We start from the raw sequence: 20827 nt of genomic DNA, 5'->3' as shown, positions 1-20827 counted from the left end.
GCCCCGCGCCGCTGTGGGGAGACAAAGCCTCACTGAGGCTGGTCCTGATTAGTCCTTGCCGGTCATGTATCAGACGTCCATTGGTCCCTGCTCGGGGTGGACGAGCGCAGTCTTCCCTGGGAGTTGTAGTCCTCTATTGTTGTCCACGCTGGAAAATGAAAGGACGAATGGGTGGGTACTGGGTTTGGGGTTTTAGGTATTTGGGTCTTTTCAAGAAAAATGACATTGCGCAAGAGTTTTTTCCTCTATGCCTGAGTGTTTTGGTGTAAAAAGAATAGTTTTCGGGGGTGCAGGAATTGGGAACCCTGGGGTGCCAGGCGTTGGAAGGTGGAATGGGGCACGCCCTGAAAGCTCCCCGCTGCGGTAGCTCTTGGGAAGACAGAATTGCTTAGCTCAGCAAAAACTGGGCAGAAATGCGGCACCCTGTTCTGCTAACAGCTGGTCCTTTGGTGACCCAAGACATGAACTTCAGTAAGCCGCTGCTCCCCCAGATATCTCAGCAGGAAGGAGGGGACTGCCCTCCTGCCATTTCCTTGGGAGTTTCCTAATGATAATGTTTAGAAAGAGAAACAAAATTGCAGCCAAGGGCTTTTCAGGACAGAGATGTAATTGTGCGGAGGATCTGTTCAAAGAATAAATTGAATGGTTTAGAGAAACCGATATACCCGAAGTTTCGGTCCATGTAGGGGATCTGGGCCTTAGAGCAGCGTTTAACACGTTTTCTCTTGTCAAGCAGAGAAGTATAGGGTGAGATGCCTGATAGAATTTCAGTGTCTTCCAGCCTGCGTCTCTAGGCACTTTGATGGAGTCACTGAATTCAGTGACTAGGTGGCTGACCATTGCAACCGTCCAAGATCCTCAGGATTGAAATAAAAGGGATGGGGGCATGAAGGGAGAAACTTGGATGAGCTCAAATCTTAGCATCATGCTTCTTCTCGAGGATTAATTCACTTGAGATACTAAGTGTCCACCAAACCAGGAGCAAGGGATACAAAAATGATTAAGAATTAGCTTCCTGTCCTCCAGGATCTTGCAATTTTGTGTCAAGTGTATAAACAATAGAGTGTGGTAAGCATTATGATAAAGGACATGTGGTATCAAGGTCATCATTGTTAATTCACAGTGAATTCAACATACGTTTCTCAGTCATCTTCTAAATAAAAGAACATCAAGTTGTGTAAGACCCCACTACTCACTTGAAATAGAATCTTTATGTTTTACTGCATGATCACAATGAAAGTTACATATTTTGTGGTAGTGGAGAGAGTTCAGAATTTATAGAGAACTTGTTCCAATTTGTCTCTACTTTACCTTAGCTCTAGGTACCTAGGCAAGTCATTTAACTTCGCAGAGCTCCAGTTCTTTCTGTAAAACCTATTCCTATTTGCTTGTTCTAGTCAGAATGAAGTGAGGTAATAAAAGCAGAAAGTCTTCCTAAATTATGTCAAATTGTTACTATTCTCTTCTTGTCTTAGTATGAAGTTTAATGAAATAAATGATTTTATCATCCTTCAACCCTTCAAAGATCTCGGTCATTTAGGATGGGTTAGCAAAATAGTTCTATCGGTTCTCCTAGGGATCTTAAGGAAAATGACCTCAAGATGTCCATCAGGACTGTAGTCACAGGGAGAATATGACATGACTTCTAAACGAGCCAAATCAAAAGGAAATGAACTTCTATTGCAATGAATACTCAAGCGCCACGCCTACGGTCTAATCTCCAAACTGCAGCCTTCAGCCACGACTGCAACCCGCAACCCATTTTCATTTCTCATGAGTCAGCGGACACCATGTCTGGGAGGACCGAGGAAGGACGCTCTAGCCGCACTAGATGGATCGGGCGGCAACTAGGCTAAGCCCCTCTATCTGCCCCTTGCAGCCCGACTCTGTGGTCGCGATTTGGAAATCTGCGCGGGAAGTGGGCGGTGGGTGGGGAAGCGGCAGTGGGTTGTCCTTTGGAGCTGCCCAATCAAGGTGCGCTATCCTGTGCGCCTTCGGCAGCCTGGGATTACCGCCTCACCCAACCGATCTCAGTGTCCGGGGAGAAGCGCCCTTTGAGCCGTAAGGGGGCAGGGTGGGGGCGGGGCTTTGCCTGTGCCTCCGCATTGGCGGCTGGATCTGTAGGCGTGAAGCCGGGCTGTGAAAGACAGCGGCAGGAGCCAATAGCAAATCGGCCCCCTCCCCGCTCAGGCACTCGCGCCACCCCGGTCGCGGCCGTTACTGGTGGCGCGCGCGGGGACTGAAAGTAGGTGAGTTCTGGGGGGCCTCGCCCATGGCTCCCCGGGTGCCATCTTGGTTCTCCCGAAGGGCGGGAGGGGCGTGCCTCGGGTACGACTGGGTGGAGGAGACTTGGAAATTTGCCTCCGGGATTATAATTCTCATCTTTACTTGAGGCCCCTCCCTGAGTTTAGGTGTGAAGACGCAGGGAGACGTTGGGCCAGTGGGGAACCCGTGGGATGGAGATCAAAGATGGTGGCCCATTGGATTGGAGCCGAGGGTCGTGGACGCCATCTGAGTTAGCCAGTTATAAGAACGGAGTTAATACTGTCTCCATGGAGGCGTCCTACTTTCTGTACCTGTCAACATTTTCCCTTTAGGGTAACATCTTTTTAAGTGATTCGCACCCATACTGTTTTGAGTTTTCATCTCATTCGTTCTTTCATCAGGGGGGCAAGGTTAATTTTACGGTTGGTTCATGAATGTATACCGAATACTTATAACAGTACCAGGTGCGCAGTAACTACTGTTGAATAAATATGATGGACCCTTGGGAAAAAGACACAGTTCTGCTGGTCCGTTTCTCAAGGGGGTGCGTGAGGCAGAAATGGAAAGTATGGCTACACTATGGTGAAAACTGTTAGGATAAGTACAAGTCCATTGACCACCGTGAAACACTTAGGATGCATCAGTAACACTAGAAAGCAGAGAAGACTCTAGGCAAGGCTTTGCTGAGGAAGTGACATTTGACAGTGAAGTGTGGGTAGGAGGTGAACCAGAAAACTAGGATCAGAGGGCTAAGGAACTGGCTAAGGCCCGCAGATGTGAGGGACAATGGGGACAGTGTTCAGAGATTGGGGAGAAGGTCTGTGTGGCTGAACCATAGGCTTGGGTGAGGTGGGGCTGGGGCATACGTTTCAGGACATGAGGTTCTGATGGTGAAGAATATTGTTAAGGAGTTTAGGTTTTACTTTATCCTTCTGGGCATGGAGAGCCATCAAAGAATATTAAACAGAGGAGAGACATTATCTGGGTGACCTTGAACAAGTACCTTAATCCATCTATACTACGACTTCATTTAAGAAATAAAAAATAATAATACTTTACAGGTTTCTTGTGACGATTAAATTAGTCAGCCAATATAAAGTAGTTAGAACAATGCTTGACACCTAGCAAGCCTCTCTACCTGTTCATTGTTATGATTCTTTGCAGTTTAGTCTGATCACACTGAGCTGGTCTGATAAATTGTAAAAAGTATGGGCTTTGCAACCAGAAACACATTTATTTCAACCCTTTTCACATAGCTGCTATGTTATCCTGGACAAATGATTTAACATTTTTAGTCTTAGTTTCCTAAACGCCTGCCTCAATGCCTGATACATAGTTGATACTTGACAAAAGTTAGTTCCCTTTAAAATAGTTTTTTCAGATTGGCTTGCAACCCCATAGTGGATAGCGAAATCAATTTACTGGTTTGCAAGTTGGCATTTAAAAAATAGAGAATAGAAAAACAGAATGAAAACTATCAGTGTGTTAAATATATTAAGGCTAAGCATTGTTTCTCACAACATTTGTCTATAAATAAACATGTTTTGGATATCTTTGTGTACTCGGGACCCTGTAATAGTTCTTATACTGTGCATAGTCAAAGATATTTTTTAAATACTTAGAAGGATAACAACAGAATGATTGGCAGAAAGAAGAGTGTCAGCCTCTGTAACTATCCAGGTTTATCCTGCGCATCAGTCTCCTCTCTGAGGCTGTGTGTGTGAACCATTGACCGAGAGGATAATAATGTGTTTTCTTCCCAGATCATGGAGGACACCCAGGTTGTTAACTGGGATGTTGAGGAAGAGGAGGAAGTCGAAGAGAGACCCAGTGAATCTTTGGGGTGTAGCTTGGAGCCCCTAGGGCAACTGCATATCTTCAGTAGTTCCTACGGACCAGAAAAAGGTCAGGGGCATTGGGTGCTGAAATACTGGTATAGGCCTCTTATTTCTGTGGGGAAGTAATTGGAGGGTTGCAAGCTTACATATGGCTCAAGGAGATCTGAAAAAATGTTTTCTTGGGAATGGAGAAGAGAGGGCTGACTGAGTTGATTGCTCCAGGCCCTGGACTCAATGGGGGTGATTTTACTTTGGTGGGAGAGGGTGAAGGGATTCAAATAAAAATCCAGTGAGGTCTGGAAATGGATGGTGGCGATGTTTTGCACAAAACGTGAATGTACTTAATGTCACTGAACCAAACACTTAAAAGTGGTTAAATGAAAAAAAAAGTGGTTAAATGGTAAATTTTATGTGTATTTTACCAAAATAGAAAATAATCCAGTGTGGACGGCAAGGGAGATTGACTATAAATAACACATTACGTGTACTGTTTATTACCTAGATATCCTAGGGCCTTTTATTTTTCTAATGCATGTGGGGACCTTGAGTGAGTAGTGGGGTACTTTACAGGAACATTTTCCTAATAGCAGGCCAGGACTCTGGACTTAGAACCTTTCTACCTCTCTAATTCTTTTTTTTTTTAATTGAAGTATGGTTGATTTACAGTGTTGTGTTAGTTTCTACCTCTTTAAATTTTAGATTTCCCACTATACCTTGGGAAGAACGTGGTAGGCCGAATGCCTGAATGCTCCGTGTCCCTGCCCTTTTCATCCATCTCCAAACAACATGCAGTGATTGAAATCTTGGCCTGGGACAAGGCACCGGTCCTTCGGGATTGTGGGAGCCTCAATGGTACTCAAATCCTAAGGCCTCCTAAGGTCCTGGGCCCCGGGGTGAGTCATCGTTTGAGGGACCGGGAGATTATTCTCTTTGCCGACTTGGCCTGCCAGTACCATCGTTTGGATGTCCTTCCACCTTATGTCTCCCGGGGCCCTCTAATTGTAGAGGAGACACCCAGGGTACAGAGAGGAACTCAACCCCACAGACTTCTGTTGGCTGAGGACTCTGAGGAGGATGTTGGTAAGTTAGTGTATTGGGAGGGCTGGTGAGGAATTGGCATGGTGAGTATGAAACTGTCAACTTATTCCTTTCTACTCCTGACAGATTCTCCTGAAAGGCGTGTGGTGAAAGAACCAAGGACCTTCTCTTTGGCAACAGTAGTTCCAGAGAGGTAAGTGCCAAAGGCCAGACATTGGAGCCTTCGAAAGGACGAGGAGGCAGGGGTTGGAAAATCCTTACGAGATCTTATGAGAGCCAGTGACCATGAAATTTGAAGTTGGGGAGCCCCACATACTCTTTCACTCAGCTGAATTTTTATTGAGCACCTCTGATGTGCCAAGCAGAGAACTAATTGTTGGAGATAGAAAAGCAAATAGCACCTCGTTCTGCCTTCCAGGAGCTCCCAGTTGAGTGAGGTATCCTATCTTGGGAGATAGATTCTCTAGACTCTTTCTCTTCTCTTCACAGCGATGAAGAGGGGCCTTCCCCTGCCCCGGATGGCCCAGGGCCACCTTTTGCCTTCCATCTGAACAGTGACACAGATGACAAAGAAAGTCAACAACCAGGGTCAGGGGAGGCCTCCTGTGCTGCCGGAAGAGGGCCTGCTGCAGAGACAGAACCACTGAAACCTGTCACAACTGAAATCCAGCTTGAAAAGGATCAGTGTTCACCGAGGGAGAGGAACCAGGACACAGAGGTCAAGCCAGGTGCAAGGAATGGGGTGGTTCCAGTCGGGGTGATTGTGGAGATGAGCCAGCCTGCTGAGGAGGACAGTGACACAGATGTGGGCAATGAGAGCTGGCCTCCAGGACAGCCTGCTGTGGTCCATTCCGAAAGGGCCCAGCCTTCTGGCTTCATAGACAGTGATACTGATGAGGAAGAAGAGGGGATCCCTGCCACCCCAGCCGTAGTTCCTGTGAAGAAGAGGCAAATCTTCCACGAAGTTGGTACAGAGCATCCCCGGGCACCTGACGAGGCACGTCTGCAGGACAGCCCGGCTGGTAGTGATACAGATATAGAGGAAAGGGAGGCCCGCCTGACGGGTCCTCTGGAGAGAAGCCAAGGCTCCATGATGATCGACAGCGACACAGATGATGAGGAAGAAGTCTCAGCGGCGCTGACTCTGGCCCGTCTGAGAGAGAGCCAGGCTGTCATGTGGAACAGAGGTTCGGGCACAGAAGCAGACAGGGCCCAGCCTGTGGTCCTTTTGAAGCCAATCCAAGCCTCTGCAGGGAGAGACAGTGACACAGACGTGGAGGAAGAGGGGCTCCCACTGGAAAAGATAGGAACTGTTCCCAAGGGTCACACAGACAAGACACATTCAGAAAAGAGCCAACCTTCTCTCAGGGGCAGTGACATAGAGGCAGAGGAAGATAAGAGCTCCCCTGGGGTCCATCTGGAGAGAAGCCAGGCCTCTGCTTCAGTGGGCGTCAACCCACAAGTGGAGGAAGAAGTCCCACCAGGGTCAGCGGTTATACTTCTGGACAAGCATCAGGTACCTGTGGCGTGGACACGTCAAACAGATGTGGAAGCAGAAGGAGGCCCAGCAAAGCTGCCGGTGGTGCATCTAGAGGAAGCCCAGCCCCTTCCAGCTGGAGGCTGTGAACCAGATGTGGAGGAAGATACCTCCTTAGCAGCCTCCGTGGTGGCAGATGTAAGCAAGAGCCAGCTGCCGGCAGAAAGGGATGCTGGGACAGAGTGGGCTGCAGCCGTTCTTGAACAGGACAGAGCTCTTACAGCTGGGGCCCAGGATGGGTCACAAGTGGAGCCAGGCCTTCACTCTGTCTCAAGGGAGAACCTAGCAGATCTGGTGGTGGACACAGGCACTCCAGGGGAACTCACCCAGTCACAAAGAGAGGGAGCCCAGCCCCCCTCAGAAAGGGAGAGAGAACCACATGTGGACGGGACCATGAACTCTGGAGACAACCATGATGGTAAGTGCTGGCCTGCCTTCCTCCCTTGACACCTGAAGTAAAGAATGCTTATATGGTACCTTAGTCCATTCGAGCTGCTATAACAAGATACTGTAGACTGAGTAGCTTATAAAAAAACAGAAATTTTGCCTCATAGTTCTAAAGTCGGGGAAATCCAAGATCAAGACACCAGCAGATTCAGTGTTCGGTGAGGCCCTGCCCTTTGTTCACAAGCAGCCACTTTCTCACTGTGTCCTCACAAGGCAGAGGGCACAGGGGAGCTCTCTGGGGTCTCTTTCAGAAGGGCTCTAATCCCATTCGTGAGGGCTTCATCGTCATGACCTAATCACATCCCAAAGGCCCCACCTCCTAATATCATCACATTAGGAATTAGGTTTCAATATAAGAATTTTGGCACAAAGATTTAACCCACTGTAAGGGGGTCAGGGCTGAGGAGTTGTTCTTGTTCTGAACAGTAAAGAAAAAGTTAGACATTAAGATGAGATATGATTTTTAAATTATCTATCCTGTATTCCTCCCGACCAGATTCTGAAGACCTGGACCTACAAGCTACCCAGTGCTTTGTGGAGAGAGAGAACCCGAGCCTGAAAGGTGAGGGCATCTATGCTGCATAGGTACTGGTACAAGCAGGAGCCGGGAGATTAGACTGGTGGTCCCTGAAGGGTGTGAAAGCCAGAGCGGGCAGGGCGGGAGACTGGGAACGGGATCCAGAGGTGGGTGGAGGAGCAGTGCTCAGACCAGGCTTTCTTGTGCAGCAGTCCCCAGCATGGAGGATGAACCCACCCAGGCCTTCCTGTTTACTCTGCCCCAGGAGCCTGGCCCTTCCCGTTGCAGCTTCCAGGCCGCAGGTATAAGAAACTCTCCCCTCCTCTGTGCCCCTAACTTGACCTCCTGTTTTCTCCCTCTGCGCATTTCTTTCATATTTTTTGACATTTGGCTGATATTTCTTCATCTCATCAGAAAAAAAAAAAATGCCATATTAAGTCAGACCCATAGAGCCACCAGCCTAGCATCATTTTTTAAGAGGTTACTGAAAGAACTTTTTTTATTTTTTAATGGAGGTACTGGGGATTGAACCCAGGACCTCGTGCATGCTAAGCATGCACTGTAACACCGAGCTATACCCACCTGCCTGAGAGAGCTTTTACATGAAGGTATGGTGTCACTTTTTGAGACAAACATTAAATGTTGATTATCTTCCTTATTCCAGCTTTCCTTTACTAACCCATTTAAATGTATTATGCATGAATTTATCTTAATCTCTTCTCAAGCTACCACCTTTTCAACCTACATCCCTCTCTCTCTCTGAATCTGCTTCCAGGTGCCCTGGATGAGCCATGGGAGGTCTTGGCTACACAGCCATTCTGTCCAAGAGAGTCTGAGGCTTCTGTGACCCAGCCCATTGCCACCCACCTTGAGGCCCATAGATCTTGTCCTTCTCCACCTGGGGCAGCACTGCCAGAGCAACATCCAGAGAGCCCACTGGGGATGCAGGGCAGAGGGATGCAGACTGTGGAGAAAGACATGGGTACACCAAGAGAAACAGCAGAGAGGGTGACCCCTGAGACAGGGCCATTGGAGAGGGAAACCAAGGAACTGCCATCAGAGGGAGAGAGGGAAGATGCAGTGGGAGAGGAAGAATTAACCAGGGGGATACAGGACAGAGAACAAAAACAGGTGTTATCTAGAGATGCTCAGAGACAAGAGTCTGACAACAAAGTGAAAAGTGCAAGTACCGAAAGGGATAGGAAGAGTTTGAAGGTAGAAATTGAGACACACAAGGAAATACAAGAGAAAGAGGCAGAGCAGCAAACTCTTGCAAGAGAAATAAATGAAAGAGAAGCAGAGAAAGAAGGGTCAGAGAGAGAACATGAGGCAGGTGGGTTAGAAGTAAAGGTACTCAAAGTGATACTGGAGAGAAACCCACAAAGATGGGAGGCAGAGAAGGGGGGCCAGGACCAGAAAGGCCAGGCCTCCAGTCTGACACCAGAACCTGGAGTGGGGTTGGGAGACCTTCAGGGACTTGCTTCAGCACCAGTAGCTTCTGGGAGCCAGTCAGGTGGAGGAAGGGGAGCCCCAGTGAGCCCCAGGAGGCAGCAGAGAGGTAAGTGAAGGTAGAGGGGAGCCAAGGTGGCTCACAGTCCTCATGATAATCAGCCCCTGAGTGACTGACTGCTGAGACTTCAGCTGCGTGTCTTTACCTTTGTCTAGGCCAGTTGAACTGCAAGATGCCACCTGCTGAGAAAGCTTCCAGGGTGAGAACTGCTTTGTCTACCCCCACCCCACCCCATAAGTCATCTCACTATCCCCTCCACTGCTCCTTCCCTGACCTTGCTTTCATCCACCCTTTCCCCCCATTCTCACTTTCCTTCCATTTTCACTGCTCCTTAGTTGATTTCTATCTGTTTACCTTGACACCTGTTGTTCTCAATATCTGTTTCCCAAGTTCTGTCTCCCTCTACCTGACTCAAAAAGAAAGTTCCTGTCTTCAGGTCTCTTCCCTCTTTCTCCCAACTGTCTTCTTTATTACCATCATTCATACTCAGAGAACACTATACTGGCATCCTGGGGAGATGTCTTCAGGAAAGAGGGCTGCTTCCTCCTCAGGAAGTCCCTGGTCTAATGGAGGAGGGGTCCCAGACAGAAAGAAAAATGCCACTGAGCACCCTCTAACCGGAAACAAGTATCAGGAATAGGATCGGGGGTGGGGAGGGTAGACCTGAGTGGTAGAATGCGTGCTTAGCATGCACGAGGTCCTGGATTCTCTCTCCAGTACCTCCATAAAAATAAATAAATAAAAAGAATAGTATCCAAGTCCTTTCTCTCTTCTTTCTGCCTTTTCCTCCCTCACTGGCTTCTGTTTCTCCCCAGGGTGATCAGGAGTCCCCAGAAGCTTGTTTGCCTCCTGAAGTGCATGAAGCCTCAGCCTTTCTCCACAGCCCCCTCATCTCTCAGAGCCAAAAGCCTCCTGCACCTCAGTCTCTCCCTTCTCCCTCTCCTCCTCCTTTAGAACTGCCCATTCCCAGGACCAGGCAGAATGAGGGTCAGGAAGCACTAGAGACTCCCCTTTCCTCAGAGCTGGACCCTCCCTACCCAAACCCCAAAATCAGGCCCCAGGGGTCCTCTCCAGTTTCTTCTCTACCCTGTGAGCCCCATTCTACCACTCCCACAGACCAGCCTGTCAGGGCTGAGCCCACATCTAGGGTCACTCGGAGCAGGACACAGAGGTCCTTGGAAATGACCCCTGTATCAGTTGTCCCCACAGCCCCTGAACTCCAGCCTTCCACCTCCACAGACCAGTCTGTCACCCTTAAGCCCACACTTCGGGCCACTCGGGGCAGGACACATAGGTCCTCTGTCAAGACTTCCGAACCAGTTGTCCCCATAACCCCTGAACTCCAGGCTTCCACCCCCGCAGACCAACCTGTTGCCCCTGAGCTCACATCTGCGGCCACTCGGGGCAGGGCACACAGGACTTCTGTCAAGACCTCTGACCCAGTTGTCCCCACAGCCGCTGAGCCCCAGCCTTCTACTTCCGCAGAACAGCTTGTCACCCCCAAATCCACATCTCGGGCCGGTCGAGGCAGGACACGTTGTTCTTCTGTCAAGACTTCTGAATCAGTTGTTCCCACAACACCTGAACCTCAGCCTTCCACCCCCACAGACCAGCCTGTCATCCCTGAGCTCATATCTAGGGCTACTCGGGGCAGGACACATAGGTTCTCTGTCAAAACCCCTGAACCAGTTGTCCCCATAGCCCTCGAGCCCCAGCCTTCTGCCCCCACAGACCAGCCTGTTACCCCTGAGCTCACATCTAGGGCTACTCGGGGCAGGATACACAGGTCTTCTGTCAAAACCCCTGAACCAGTTGTCCCCACAGCTTCTGAGCCCCAGCCTTCCACTTCCACAGACCAGCCTGTCACCCCCAAACCCACATCTCGAGCCAGTCGAGGCAGGACACACAGGTCTTCTGCCAAGACTCCTGAACCACTTGTCCCCACAGTCCCTGAGCTCCAGCATTCTGTCCCCACAGACCAGCCTGTTGCCCCTGAGCCCACATCTGGGGCCACTCAGAGCAGGACATGTAGGTCTTCTGTCAAGACCTCTGAACCAGTTGTTCCCACAACCTCTGAGCCCCAGCCTTCCACCTCTAAAGACCAGTGTCTCACCCCCGAGCCTCCATCTCAGGCCACTCGGGGCAGGATACATAGGTCCTCTGTCAAGACATCCCAACCAGTTGAACCCACAGCCCATGACCTCGAACCTCCCTCCCTCATAGACCAGCCTGTCACCCCCAAGGTAATAGCTCAGAGTGGTCAGAGCAGGACACTAAGGTCTTCTACAGTAAGTGCTGTGCCAGTTTCTACCACCCCTGAATTCCAGTCTCCTGAACCCACAGAACAGCCCGTTCCCCCTAAGCCTATCCCTCAAGCCAATTGCAGCAGGAGGCCAAGGGCCACCAGGAAGCATGGGTCTCTCCCAGCTCCCACTGTTCATGAGCCCTGCACTACACCCCCTGAACCTAACTCCCGGTCCTCGAGGAACCAAAGACGAGGAGCAGGGAGAGCAGCTGAGTCCGTTAGCACCATTCCTGAGCCTACCTTTGCCCAGCTTCCTGAGGTGCCCCCTCATGCTCCCCAGATCCAAAAGGGGGAGGCAGCAGGTAGATCTGGCTTCACCCCAGAGCCTCAGCCTAAGGCCTCTCAAAACCGCAAGAGGCCTTTAGCTACTTCAGATTCACCCCCACTTCAAAAACGGCTCCAAAGGGGAGAAGTGCCCCAGAAAACGGCATTCTTCACAGAAGAAGAAAATACTGCAACAAGGCCGGGCAAGGAAGAGGTGAGGAGGGCAGGGGCCACGATGCTAGGAAAGGGCTTGGGGGCTCAGAAACTCCCACCAAGTTCCCTCTCAATCCCAGGATGTAGTGATGCCAGGAGCAGTCAAGAGAAAGAGAGGCCAGGCGGAGGAGGAGCCCCCAGGAACACAGAGCCGCAGCCTCCGACAGACCAAATCTAACCAAGAGCCCACAGCCCCCAAAGTAGGAGACCGGGGCCCTGAGGCTTCATGGGAGATGGAGGGTGGGAGGAGACCGAGGGGATTTGGGAGATGGGCACTGATGACACTGGTTGCTGTGACCTGCTCAGGCTGACCCACTTCACAGGTGCTCTTCACAGGAGTGGTGGATGCTCGTGGACAGCGGGCAGTGCTGGCCCTGGGGGGCAGTCTGGCCAGCTCAGTGGCTGAGGCTTCCCACCTGGTGACTGATCGGATCCGTCGGACTGTTAAGTTCCTGTGTGCCTTGGGGCGGGGCATCCCCATCCTCTCCCTGGACTGGCTGCACCAGGTGAGAGGCCAGGAGATGATGATGGACCCACCCATAGAGATAGTGACCGGAGAAGACTGCTCACATAGGGCTCTAGAAAGCAGTGGGAGGAGTGTGCGTACAGGAAGATGAGGTTAGTGAGGTTTAATTCAAAAGACATTTCGTGAGCGCCCTGTAAATGCTAGACAGAAGAGCTGGGTGATGAGCCAGGCTGAGCTTTGATGCTGACTGTTCTGTCCTTAGTCCCGCAAGGCAGGTTGCTTCTTGCCCCCGGATGAGTATGTGGTGACTGATCCCGAGCAGGAGAAGAACTTTGGCTTCAGCCTCCGGGAGGCCCTGAGCCGAGCTCGGGAGCGCAGGCTGCTGGAGGTGAGAGGCTGTCTTCTACCCCATGCTTCAGCCCTCCATCCAGACATTTCCCAAGGCTCCCCAGCCTCTCGTATCATCTGCTGTCTCCACCATTGTCTTCCTCTAGGGCTATGAGATTCACGTGACCCCAGGAGTCCAGCCACCACCCCTGCAGATGGGCGAGATCATCAGCTGCTGTGGAGGCACCTTCCTACCCAGCATGCCCCGGTCCTATAAGGTAGGGGTGGGGTGTTCAGATGTGGTGAGGTGGCTGTTAGAGGGGCTGGAATGGGAACAGGTTGGAGGAAGAATGGAGGTACAGATGGACACAATGTAGCCAGAGGGTGGGGGAAGACCTATGGGACAGAAAGGGATAGAAAAGAGGAAAGAAGTCTGCTGATGCCAAATGGACTTATCTTTTATTTTGTATTTAAATTTTTTTTCAAGGATACACAAAGGGAGGGGGAATAAGGCAGCAAACCTCCGTACACCAATCACTTAGATTCGACAGGTTAATTTAGATTTGGCTACATTTGCTCTATGTATCCTTTTTTTTCTTCTTCTTTCATTTTTGTTGCTGAAGTATTTTAAAGGAAAGTGCAAACATCATATTATTTCCTTCTACATACTTAAAATATACATCTCTAGGAAATATGTACATTCTCTGACATAATCACAGTGCCATTATTGGTCAATAACAAAAGTAACAATTGTTTCTTGGTCACTTTGTCATACCACATTAATCAGATTTCTCCAGGTGTCTGAAAATGTCTTTTTACAGTTCAAGTCAGGATTCACACAAGGTCCATATATTGTCACAATTGTTGTATCTCTTGATTGGCTTTTACTCTAGAGCATCCCTCCAACGCACCCAGCCTTTTTTGATGCCTTTGATTTCCTGCGGAAACTAGGTCAGTTGTCCTTTAGGATGTTCCATAGTCTGGATTTTTCTATTTGCTCTCTTGTTGTGTCATTTATTTTCTTCTTCTTCTTCTGTCTTCTGTATTCCCTGTAAATGGTAGTTAGCTTTAAAAGCTTGAACAAGTTCAAGTTCAACTTTTCTGCTAAGAGTTCTTCATAGATCGTGTGCTTCATATGACATCATACCAGGAGGTCCTCTTTTAGTGCTGCTAAGACAGACGAGTGGGCCTAAACCTATTTCTAGGGTTCTTTTTCACTCCTGACTTTCTGTTTTCACTCTTTGTCTCTCTCCAGCCTCAGAGAGTGGTGATCACATGCTCCAAGGACTTTCCTCGATGTTCCATTCCATTTCGGGTTGGGCTGCCCATCCTCTCACCTGAGTTCCTGCTGACAGGAGTACTGAAGCAGGAAGCCAAGCCAGAGGCCTTTGTCCTCTCCACTTTGAAAATGTCATCCATCTGAAACCTCTGCCCCAAGTACCCTTGTCCCTTCCAGACCACCAAATAAGGTGTTAAAAATATTTGGAAGAGAGAACTTAGGGCTTTAGAAAAGATTGGAGTGTACTGATCTGATTTGTCTCCGAACATGGGTGGGGCTGAAAAAGCTTATGGATAAAGAAAGATAGAGAGATTAGGAGCCACAGATTTTCTTAAATGAGGCCAGTGCCATGCTCAGATATCTTAAGTGGCTGCTCCTGTTTAGCTGTACTGATGTACTTACTGCTCTATGACACGCACAGTATCCTGCCTCCTGTTTGGAAGCCATTTATTTCTCTTCTTTTCTTACTGGTATTCATACACATACCCTGCAGAAGATAGTGGGAATAATTTTAGTGTCAGGAACTTAAAGGGATGCTTGGAATGAGTAAATTTCATGGTGGAGTTATCAAACACTACTAAAATATTTTCCTCTCTCCTTGCCCCATCTGGTTAGAAGTGCCCTTTAGCTTTGACACTGAGCAAATCTCTGCACTTTGTCTTTTCTTTTGGCCTGCTTTCCCAGGATTTATAAAGTTAGAGCTTGGGCTTAACCTCTGTGATAAATAAATATTCACTCTGTGCCTTATGGTATAGTGAAATTTTATTTTGTAAATTTTAAAAGTTGGTTGATTACAAGGATGTAGGGAAATTGGAACCCAGATACATTGCTGTTGGGAATGTAAAATGGTTCATCTGCTGTGGGAAGCAGTTTGACCGTTTCTCAAAAAGTTAAACATAGAATTACCATGTGACTCAGCAATTCTATATGCTCATAGGTGTATACCCAAAAGTTAAAACAGATGTTGAAATACTTGTAGACGAATGTTCATATCAATACTTTCATAAGAGTGGAAAGATGGAAGCAACACAAACGTTTATCACTAGATGAATGGATAAATTGTGGCATAGCTATATGATGGAATATTATTCAGACATAAAAGGGGATGAAGTACTATTTGTGCTGCAGTGTTTTGAGGATGAACCTCAAAAGTGTTATGCTAAGTGAAAAGCCAGATGAAAAAGGTCACATTGTATGCTTCCACTTATAGGAACTACCCAGAATAGGTAAATCCATAAAGACAGAGTAGATTGGTAGTTGCCAGGGGCAGTGGGGCAGTGGGGGAGGGAAAATGCGGAGTGACTGCTTAAGGGATAGAGGGTTTTATTTTGGGGTGAAGAGAAAATGCTTTGGAACTGGATAGAGGTGGTACTTGCACACATTATGAATGGGTTCGTTTCATGTTACGTGAATTTCACTTCAATTTAAAAAAATATTGATTAGTTTTGTTTACTTTACTGTAGGTAACTTATACTTAAGTTTGGAAAACATTGGTGTAGTAGAAATAGCATGAGCTTTGCCAAACACTGCTGGCTTTTAAACACACCTAGTCTCATTAAGCACAGCCATTGTGAGTATGGCACATGGTAGGACCCAAATATTAGTCCCCTTGCTCAACTCAAAGCCTCATACTGTCCATGTCCCATGTCCTTGAGGTCCATTGGAGACCATGTGCATGATAGGCATGCTCTCTACCACTGAGCTATATCCACCCCCCTCCACTGGATTCTTTATAGCACCTGCTGTCTCTCCAGCCCCACTTTGCATGCATGTGCATGCCTACTTCATGAGGGATACCAGTTTAAATTTAAACTGGCTCCAATTTAAGTTTCTAGAGAATAGAGATCTTTTCTTACACTTCCAACAAATCCTACAGCTCGTAGCACATTGTGTAATAAATGTCTCTTATCAGTCAGGATCCTAACAGGAAATGATGGCACAGTCAAATTAGGATAATTTGGGGAGAGTTTAATAAAGTAAAAATGAGAAGTAGGCAGAGTGTACAGAAATCACAAAGAATCTTGCAGCACCCTAGTAGCCACAGCTCTTTTGTGACCACCTCTAAACCCAAAAGGTTGAGAGGAGGAAACAGTTATGTATAAAGGGTTCCCTCAAATGCTGTGATTTTCATTGATGCAGCCCATTCGGGTAAACTTCCTGAGGCAGAAAGGATGGAGAGTGAATCAGGAGGGAAAACATGATGTTTGGTACAATGTACAACAATGTTAATTCTGAGGACAATGGGAGTACTGAGCCTCTGGGAGCGAGGAAAAGGAATGTAGAGCCTATGGGATGCTGTTTGGTAATTTTGTGGTCCCTGAGCCTGCAGGACCAGCAGCTCCTTATCTTGGGAAATTTTCTTGACCTCTTTAGGACTATATTTCTTCTATCTATTAGCTGAGGAAATCAGCCTAACTATGTCTAAGGTCCCTACTATGGTCATAGCTACTGTGACTAGATCTTTAGCTACATGATCTTTAATTCTGATGGAGAAAAACCTTACTTTTATTTTGATTTTTAGATGTTAGTCTGTATTACGAACAGGGCTGTAGGAAAAATTTTCAGACAAAAGATCTTAGTGGTTTCTGACTAATAAGTGGAGTCAAACTAATGAGGTTGAAGACTAAAGTCATAGGTAGTTAATTATCACAAGCTTGGATAAAATTAACCTACTACAAAGTTTACAATTATAAAATTTTCTATCACAAATACTTTAATATATTGTTAGTCTCATGGTTACAAATCAACAGCCTTTGGCATTATAGGAACAAATCTTTTGGTGTTACAGGTAAGTTCTCTGCCCTTAGCAAATGGAGAGGCAACAACTCAACTTTATAATAAATTACAGAATAAGCATTAATTTGTGGCATAAGAGTCATTAACTCTTTTTAATCTAACAAGATGTAATAGGTGATTCAGAGCTTTGAGTTTTTCAGCCTAGGTCAACAGGGTTAGGGTTAGGGTCAGGTTCTCTCATCGTTTATTATTCTTTTTAAACTTTTTTTTTATTGAGTTATAGTCATTTTACAATGTTGTGTCAAATTCCAGTGTAGAGCACAATTTTTCAGTTATACACCAACATACATATATTCATTGTCAGATTTTTTTTTCGCTGTGAGCTATCACAAGATCTTGTATATATTTCCCTGTGCTATACAGTATAATCTTGTTTATCTATGCTGCACATGCCTGTCACTATCTACAGATTTTGAAATCCCAGTCTGTCCCTTCCCACCCCCGCCCCCTTGGCAACCACAAGTTTGTAGTCTTCACCGTTTATTATTAAAGTGTTAACTGAGGCTTTGTAACCTCTTACTAGATGCTTTTTCGTCAAGGCTGTTAAAGGAAAGGGGGTTCACAATGCTGTGTTGCTGCAAGAACCCTGCAAGAAACTGTCTTCATTTTAGATGTGAAAACTAGCCGAACTGCGATTCAACCCACGTGAGTGACTGCACAGCCGCTGCCCTTTTCACCTCTCACTTGGGATTCTAACGTTCCTTTCTGTGACGCGGAGATCGCAGGCTCGGGACAAGCACCCGAGAATGTGCTCTACAGCCTGGTGAGAGAGTCCCGCGCAGCAGGCCGGAAGCCCGGACGTCGGCGCGCAGGAGCCCCGCCCTACGGGGCAGAGATCCAGGCGGGGGGCGCGGCCGGGGCGGGGCCTGCGGCCGCGGGAATCCCAAACCCGCCCCTTTCCCCACCCCTGTGTTTCTCGCCATGGCCCCTGCTCTGCTGCTCGTCCCTTCTGCCCTCGCCTCTTTCATCCTGGCCTTTGGCACCGGAGTAGAGTTCGTGCGCTTTACCTCCCTTCGGCCGCTTCTTGGAGGGATCCCGGAGTCTGGTGGTCCCGGTGAGCGGGAGGGACCGAGGATGAGTTCTGGAGTAGGGAGGTGGAGCCGGAGTAGAGGGAGCGAGGGCGGGGCTTAGAGACAAATGACAGGGGAAGTCTAGGAGAGGGAACTAGAACCGTGAAAGCCACGGAGAAGCCTCAGGGAAGACCAGAGGGCTAAATTAGGAACTCAGGGATTAGCGGTTTGGAGAGGCAGTAGAGTGAGGAGTGGGGGAGGGAAAGGGCGATGAGCAGAGTATTCTAAGGAAAGTGCTTTGTAGAGAGGACTATGGAGAGGAGAGTGTTAAAAAGAGGGAGCATTTGGAGAACCAAAACAAGAGGGGCAATCCAATAGTGGCCCCTCTAGCCCTGCCTTACGTGACTACCCAACATGAATCCTCTCCCCCAGCTCTGAAGGTGGCCTGGGAAGAGGGAAAAAACGGAATAGGAAAATAAGGTGGAGGGGGAAGGGTATAGCTCAAGCAATACTGTTCATGTTCAGCATGCAGGAGGTCCTGGGTTCAATCCCCATTACCTCCTCCCGCCAAAAAAGAAATTTTTTTAAAGGAAAATACAAAAAACAAAAAAAAAGTGAGGTGAGCAAAGCCTAGAGAGGAAGCCTTAAGGCTCTTGAAAGCATTAAGGGCTAGAACCTGGAGCACCAAGGGGAGATAAGGGTAGGGAGTGCTTCCCATTGTTTTGATCTTTTGTCCCTTTCTCCAACTCCCACTAGATGCCCGCCAGGGATGGCTGGCTGCCCTTCAGGACCAAAGCATCCTTGTCCCCCTGGCTTGGGATCTGGGGCTCCTACTACTATTTGTGGGGCAGCACAGCCTCATGGCAACTGAGACAGTGAAGGCATGGATGTCCCGATACTTTGGGGTCCTTCAGAGGTCACTGTATGTGGCATGCACTGCCTTGGCCTTGCAGGTATGAAGCCCTGGCAGCTCAGTCCCCAAGGGAAACAGCCTGTGGGAAGGATGCCGTTGATTGGAAAGGCAAAGACTTTAGGCTTCTGATTAAATTCGAGTTTAGGAGGAGAACCGAGGGTATTCAGGAGTGTAATCTCAGCTTCCATTCCTCCACAGCACAGACCCTACTTTTTTTCAAGAAGGGTGTACTGCTTGTCATTCCCTGAGCATAATATGTGCATTCTCACCTTTGCAACTTTGTTCATGTTGTCCTGCTTAAGATCTGTCCCCTTGTTAAAGCCTCTTCAGCCCTATCCTTTCTTCACAACCACTTCCCTAGGTCTCAAGAGAAGTCTTCTCAGTTAGCATTCATCTGTCTTCTCAGAGGGATGCTTGGCATAGGCTACTTTGTGTAACTTTCTGGTTTTTCTCATCCATTCTGTAAGTCCTCAGACTAGAGACAGGTCATCCTTACATCCTTGGGACCCCACCCAGCACCCTCCACATGGTGAATATGCTCATGGTAGAGGTGGGGAGAGCAGCAGGCCAGCCTGGGGTGGGGGCAGCCTCTGGGTCTAGGTCTCTCAAGAGGATGGGCTGCTGGGATACTCAGCCCCTCATCCTTCTTCAGCTGGTGATGCGGTACTGGGAGCCCGTGCCCAGGGGCCCTGTGTTGTGGGAAGCTCGGGCTGAGCCATGGGCCACCTGGGTGCCCCTCCTCTGCTTTGTGCTCCACGTCATTTCCTGGCTCCTCATCTTCAGCATCCTTCTCGTCTTTGACTACGCAGAGCTCATGGGCCTCAAACAGGTGATGCTCCCAGATCCCTACCTGAGACTTCTGATCCTATCTAGAACACCTTTTTCCTTTCCAAGGATGTCCCTCCTCCTGCCATACTCTTCCACCTGCCTCTTGCTTTCATCTCCCCTCAGCCCTCCCTCAAAGGCCAGAAACCATGGCCACCTGGGTCTAGGGAAGGTTCATGGACCTGAGATAAGGGTCAGGGGCCGAAGTCTCAGAAGGGTGGTTCCTGGGCCTGAGTTAAAGAAGGAGGGTGGCTGGAAGGGGAGGAAAGAGGCAGCTAAGTTGCGACAAGGGCTTGACTCCGCTTCTAAGCTGTTCTCCCTCTCCTAGGTGTACTACCATGTGCTGGGGCTGGGCGAGCCTCTGGCCCTGAAGTCTCCCCGGGCCCTGAGACTCTTCTCCCACCTGCGCCACCCAGTGTGCATAGAGCTGCTGACAGTGCTATGGGTGGTGCCTACCCTGGGCACTGACCGGCTCCTCCTTGCTCTCCTCCTTACCCTCTACCTGGGCCTGGCTCACGGACTTGACCAGCAAGACCTCCGCTACCTCCGGGCCCAGCTGCAAAGAAAACTCCACCTGCTCTCCCGGCCCCAGGACGGGGAGGCCGAGTGAGGAGCTGATGTACTGAAGTTCCAAGTCCAGTACTTCCTCTCCCCCTCCAATTCCAAATCCCTTAGCATCCAGGCCCTGGCTGCTTCAGACCAGAGGCCCAAATCCATGGACTGAAGGAAACATCCCTTCCCCTGCTTGAGCCTCTATTCCTTGGGCCCGGCTCCATTTCCTAAATTCTGAGTTTCGGCCATTGTACTCCAAGGTCCACTTCTCATCAGCCAGGAAGAAGGAGTGGAGACTTTATGTGTTAGGGCTTGACCTTCCATTAACCACCTCCTCATAAGGAGAAGGGTGGGGCCTGACCACTCCCCTGGCACTGTAACTGGCCTCTGTGCCTCAGGGATCCTCTTCTCCAACGTCTTGCTCGCCCTCCTAGGAGCGGGACCAAGGCCTGCAAGTTTGACTATAGTGGCTGCCCCTCCAGGCTCCACACCTTGCGGGCTCAGGGGGAGCAAGGCTCCCCCTCTCTGGCCTGTTCAGCTCCGTATGCCCCACCCCTGGGCTCCATCCTTGAACCTAGCTGATCGGATTCTCCCGCTCTTAATTCGGTTGACTAAGGGCTCCCTGCTCTCCCGAGAAACACGCGCTACAGGAAAATAAAATTCAGCCTGTTTTTTCTACTTCTGGCATGCAGTCTGTCGGTGTCTTTCAAGCTGCGGGGCTGATC

General features: G+C 48.9%; 2 protein-coding genes across 9 annotated transcripts; both read left to right on the top strand.

Moving 5' to 3' along the window:
* The first annotated feature begins 2032 nt into the window (after positions 1-2032).
* On the top strand, positions 2033-17552 carry MDC1 (mediator of DNA damage checkpoint 1). Of its 6 annotated transcripts, none has more exons than XM_045521615.2 (15): positions 2033-2249; positions 4029-4170; positions 4803-5183; positions 5268-5334; positions 5631-7096; positions 7622-7687; positions 7852-7944; positions 8418-9200; positions 9308-9351; positions 9968-11935; positions 12015-12134; positions 12258-12440; positions 12663-12788; positions 12895-13005; positions 17414-17552. In XM_045521615.2, the coding sequence occupies exons 2-15, from the start codon at positions 4032-4034 to the stop codon at positions 17417-17419; spliced, it is 5553 nt and encodes a 1850-aa protein (XP_045377571.2). In that variant the 5' UTR covers positions 2033-2249; positions 4029-4031; the 3' UTR covers positions 17420-17552. The 6 variants fall into 6 exon arrangements, with proteins under 6 accessions (XP_045377571.2, XP_074204417.1, XP_074204416.1 ...); XM_074348316.1 differs by lacking the exon at positions 17414-17552 and adding an exon at positions 13983-14753 and having other exon boundaries at positions 2034-2249; positions 7631-7687; positions 7855-7944; XM_074348315.1 differs by lacking the exon at positions 17414-17552 and adding an exon at positions 13983-14753 and having other exon boundaries at positions 2034-2249; positions 7631-7687.
* Positions 17553-17721: 169 nt separating this feature from the next.
* NRM (nurim) lies at positions 17722-20780 on the top strand. 3 transcript variants are annotated; one of them, XM_010961570.3, is made up of 4 exons: positions 17722-17856; positions 18569-18765; positions 19378-19554; positions 19879-20780. In XM_010961570.3, the coding sequence occupies exons 1-4, from the start codon at positions 17724-17726 to the stop codon at positions 20158-20160; spliced, it is 789 nt and encodes a 262-aa protein (XP_010959872.2). In that variant the 5' UTR covers positions 17722-17723; the 3' UTR covers positions 20161-20780. The 3 variants fall into 3 exon arrangements, with proteins under 3 accessions (XP_010959872.2, XP_010959873.2, XP_074204442.1); XM_010961571.3 differs by lacking the exon at positions 19378-19554; XM_074348341.1 differs by lacking the exons at positions 18569-18765; positions 19378-19554 and having other exon boundaries at positions 17724-17856; positions 19879-20159.
* Positions 20781-20827: the final 47 nt, after the last annotated feature.

The sequence above is a fragment of the Camelus bactrianus genome, chromosome 20, assembly GCF_048773025.1.
Source record: "Camelus bactrianus isolate YW-2024 breed Bactrian camel chromosome 20, ASM4877302v1, whole genome shotgun sequence".
NCBI classification, from domain to species: Eukaryota; Metazoa; Chordata; class Mammalia; order Artiodactyla; family Camelidae; genus Camelus; species Camelus bactrianus.
This window is presented reverse-complemented; position numbering and strand designations above follow the sequence as displayed.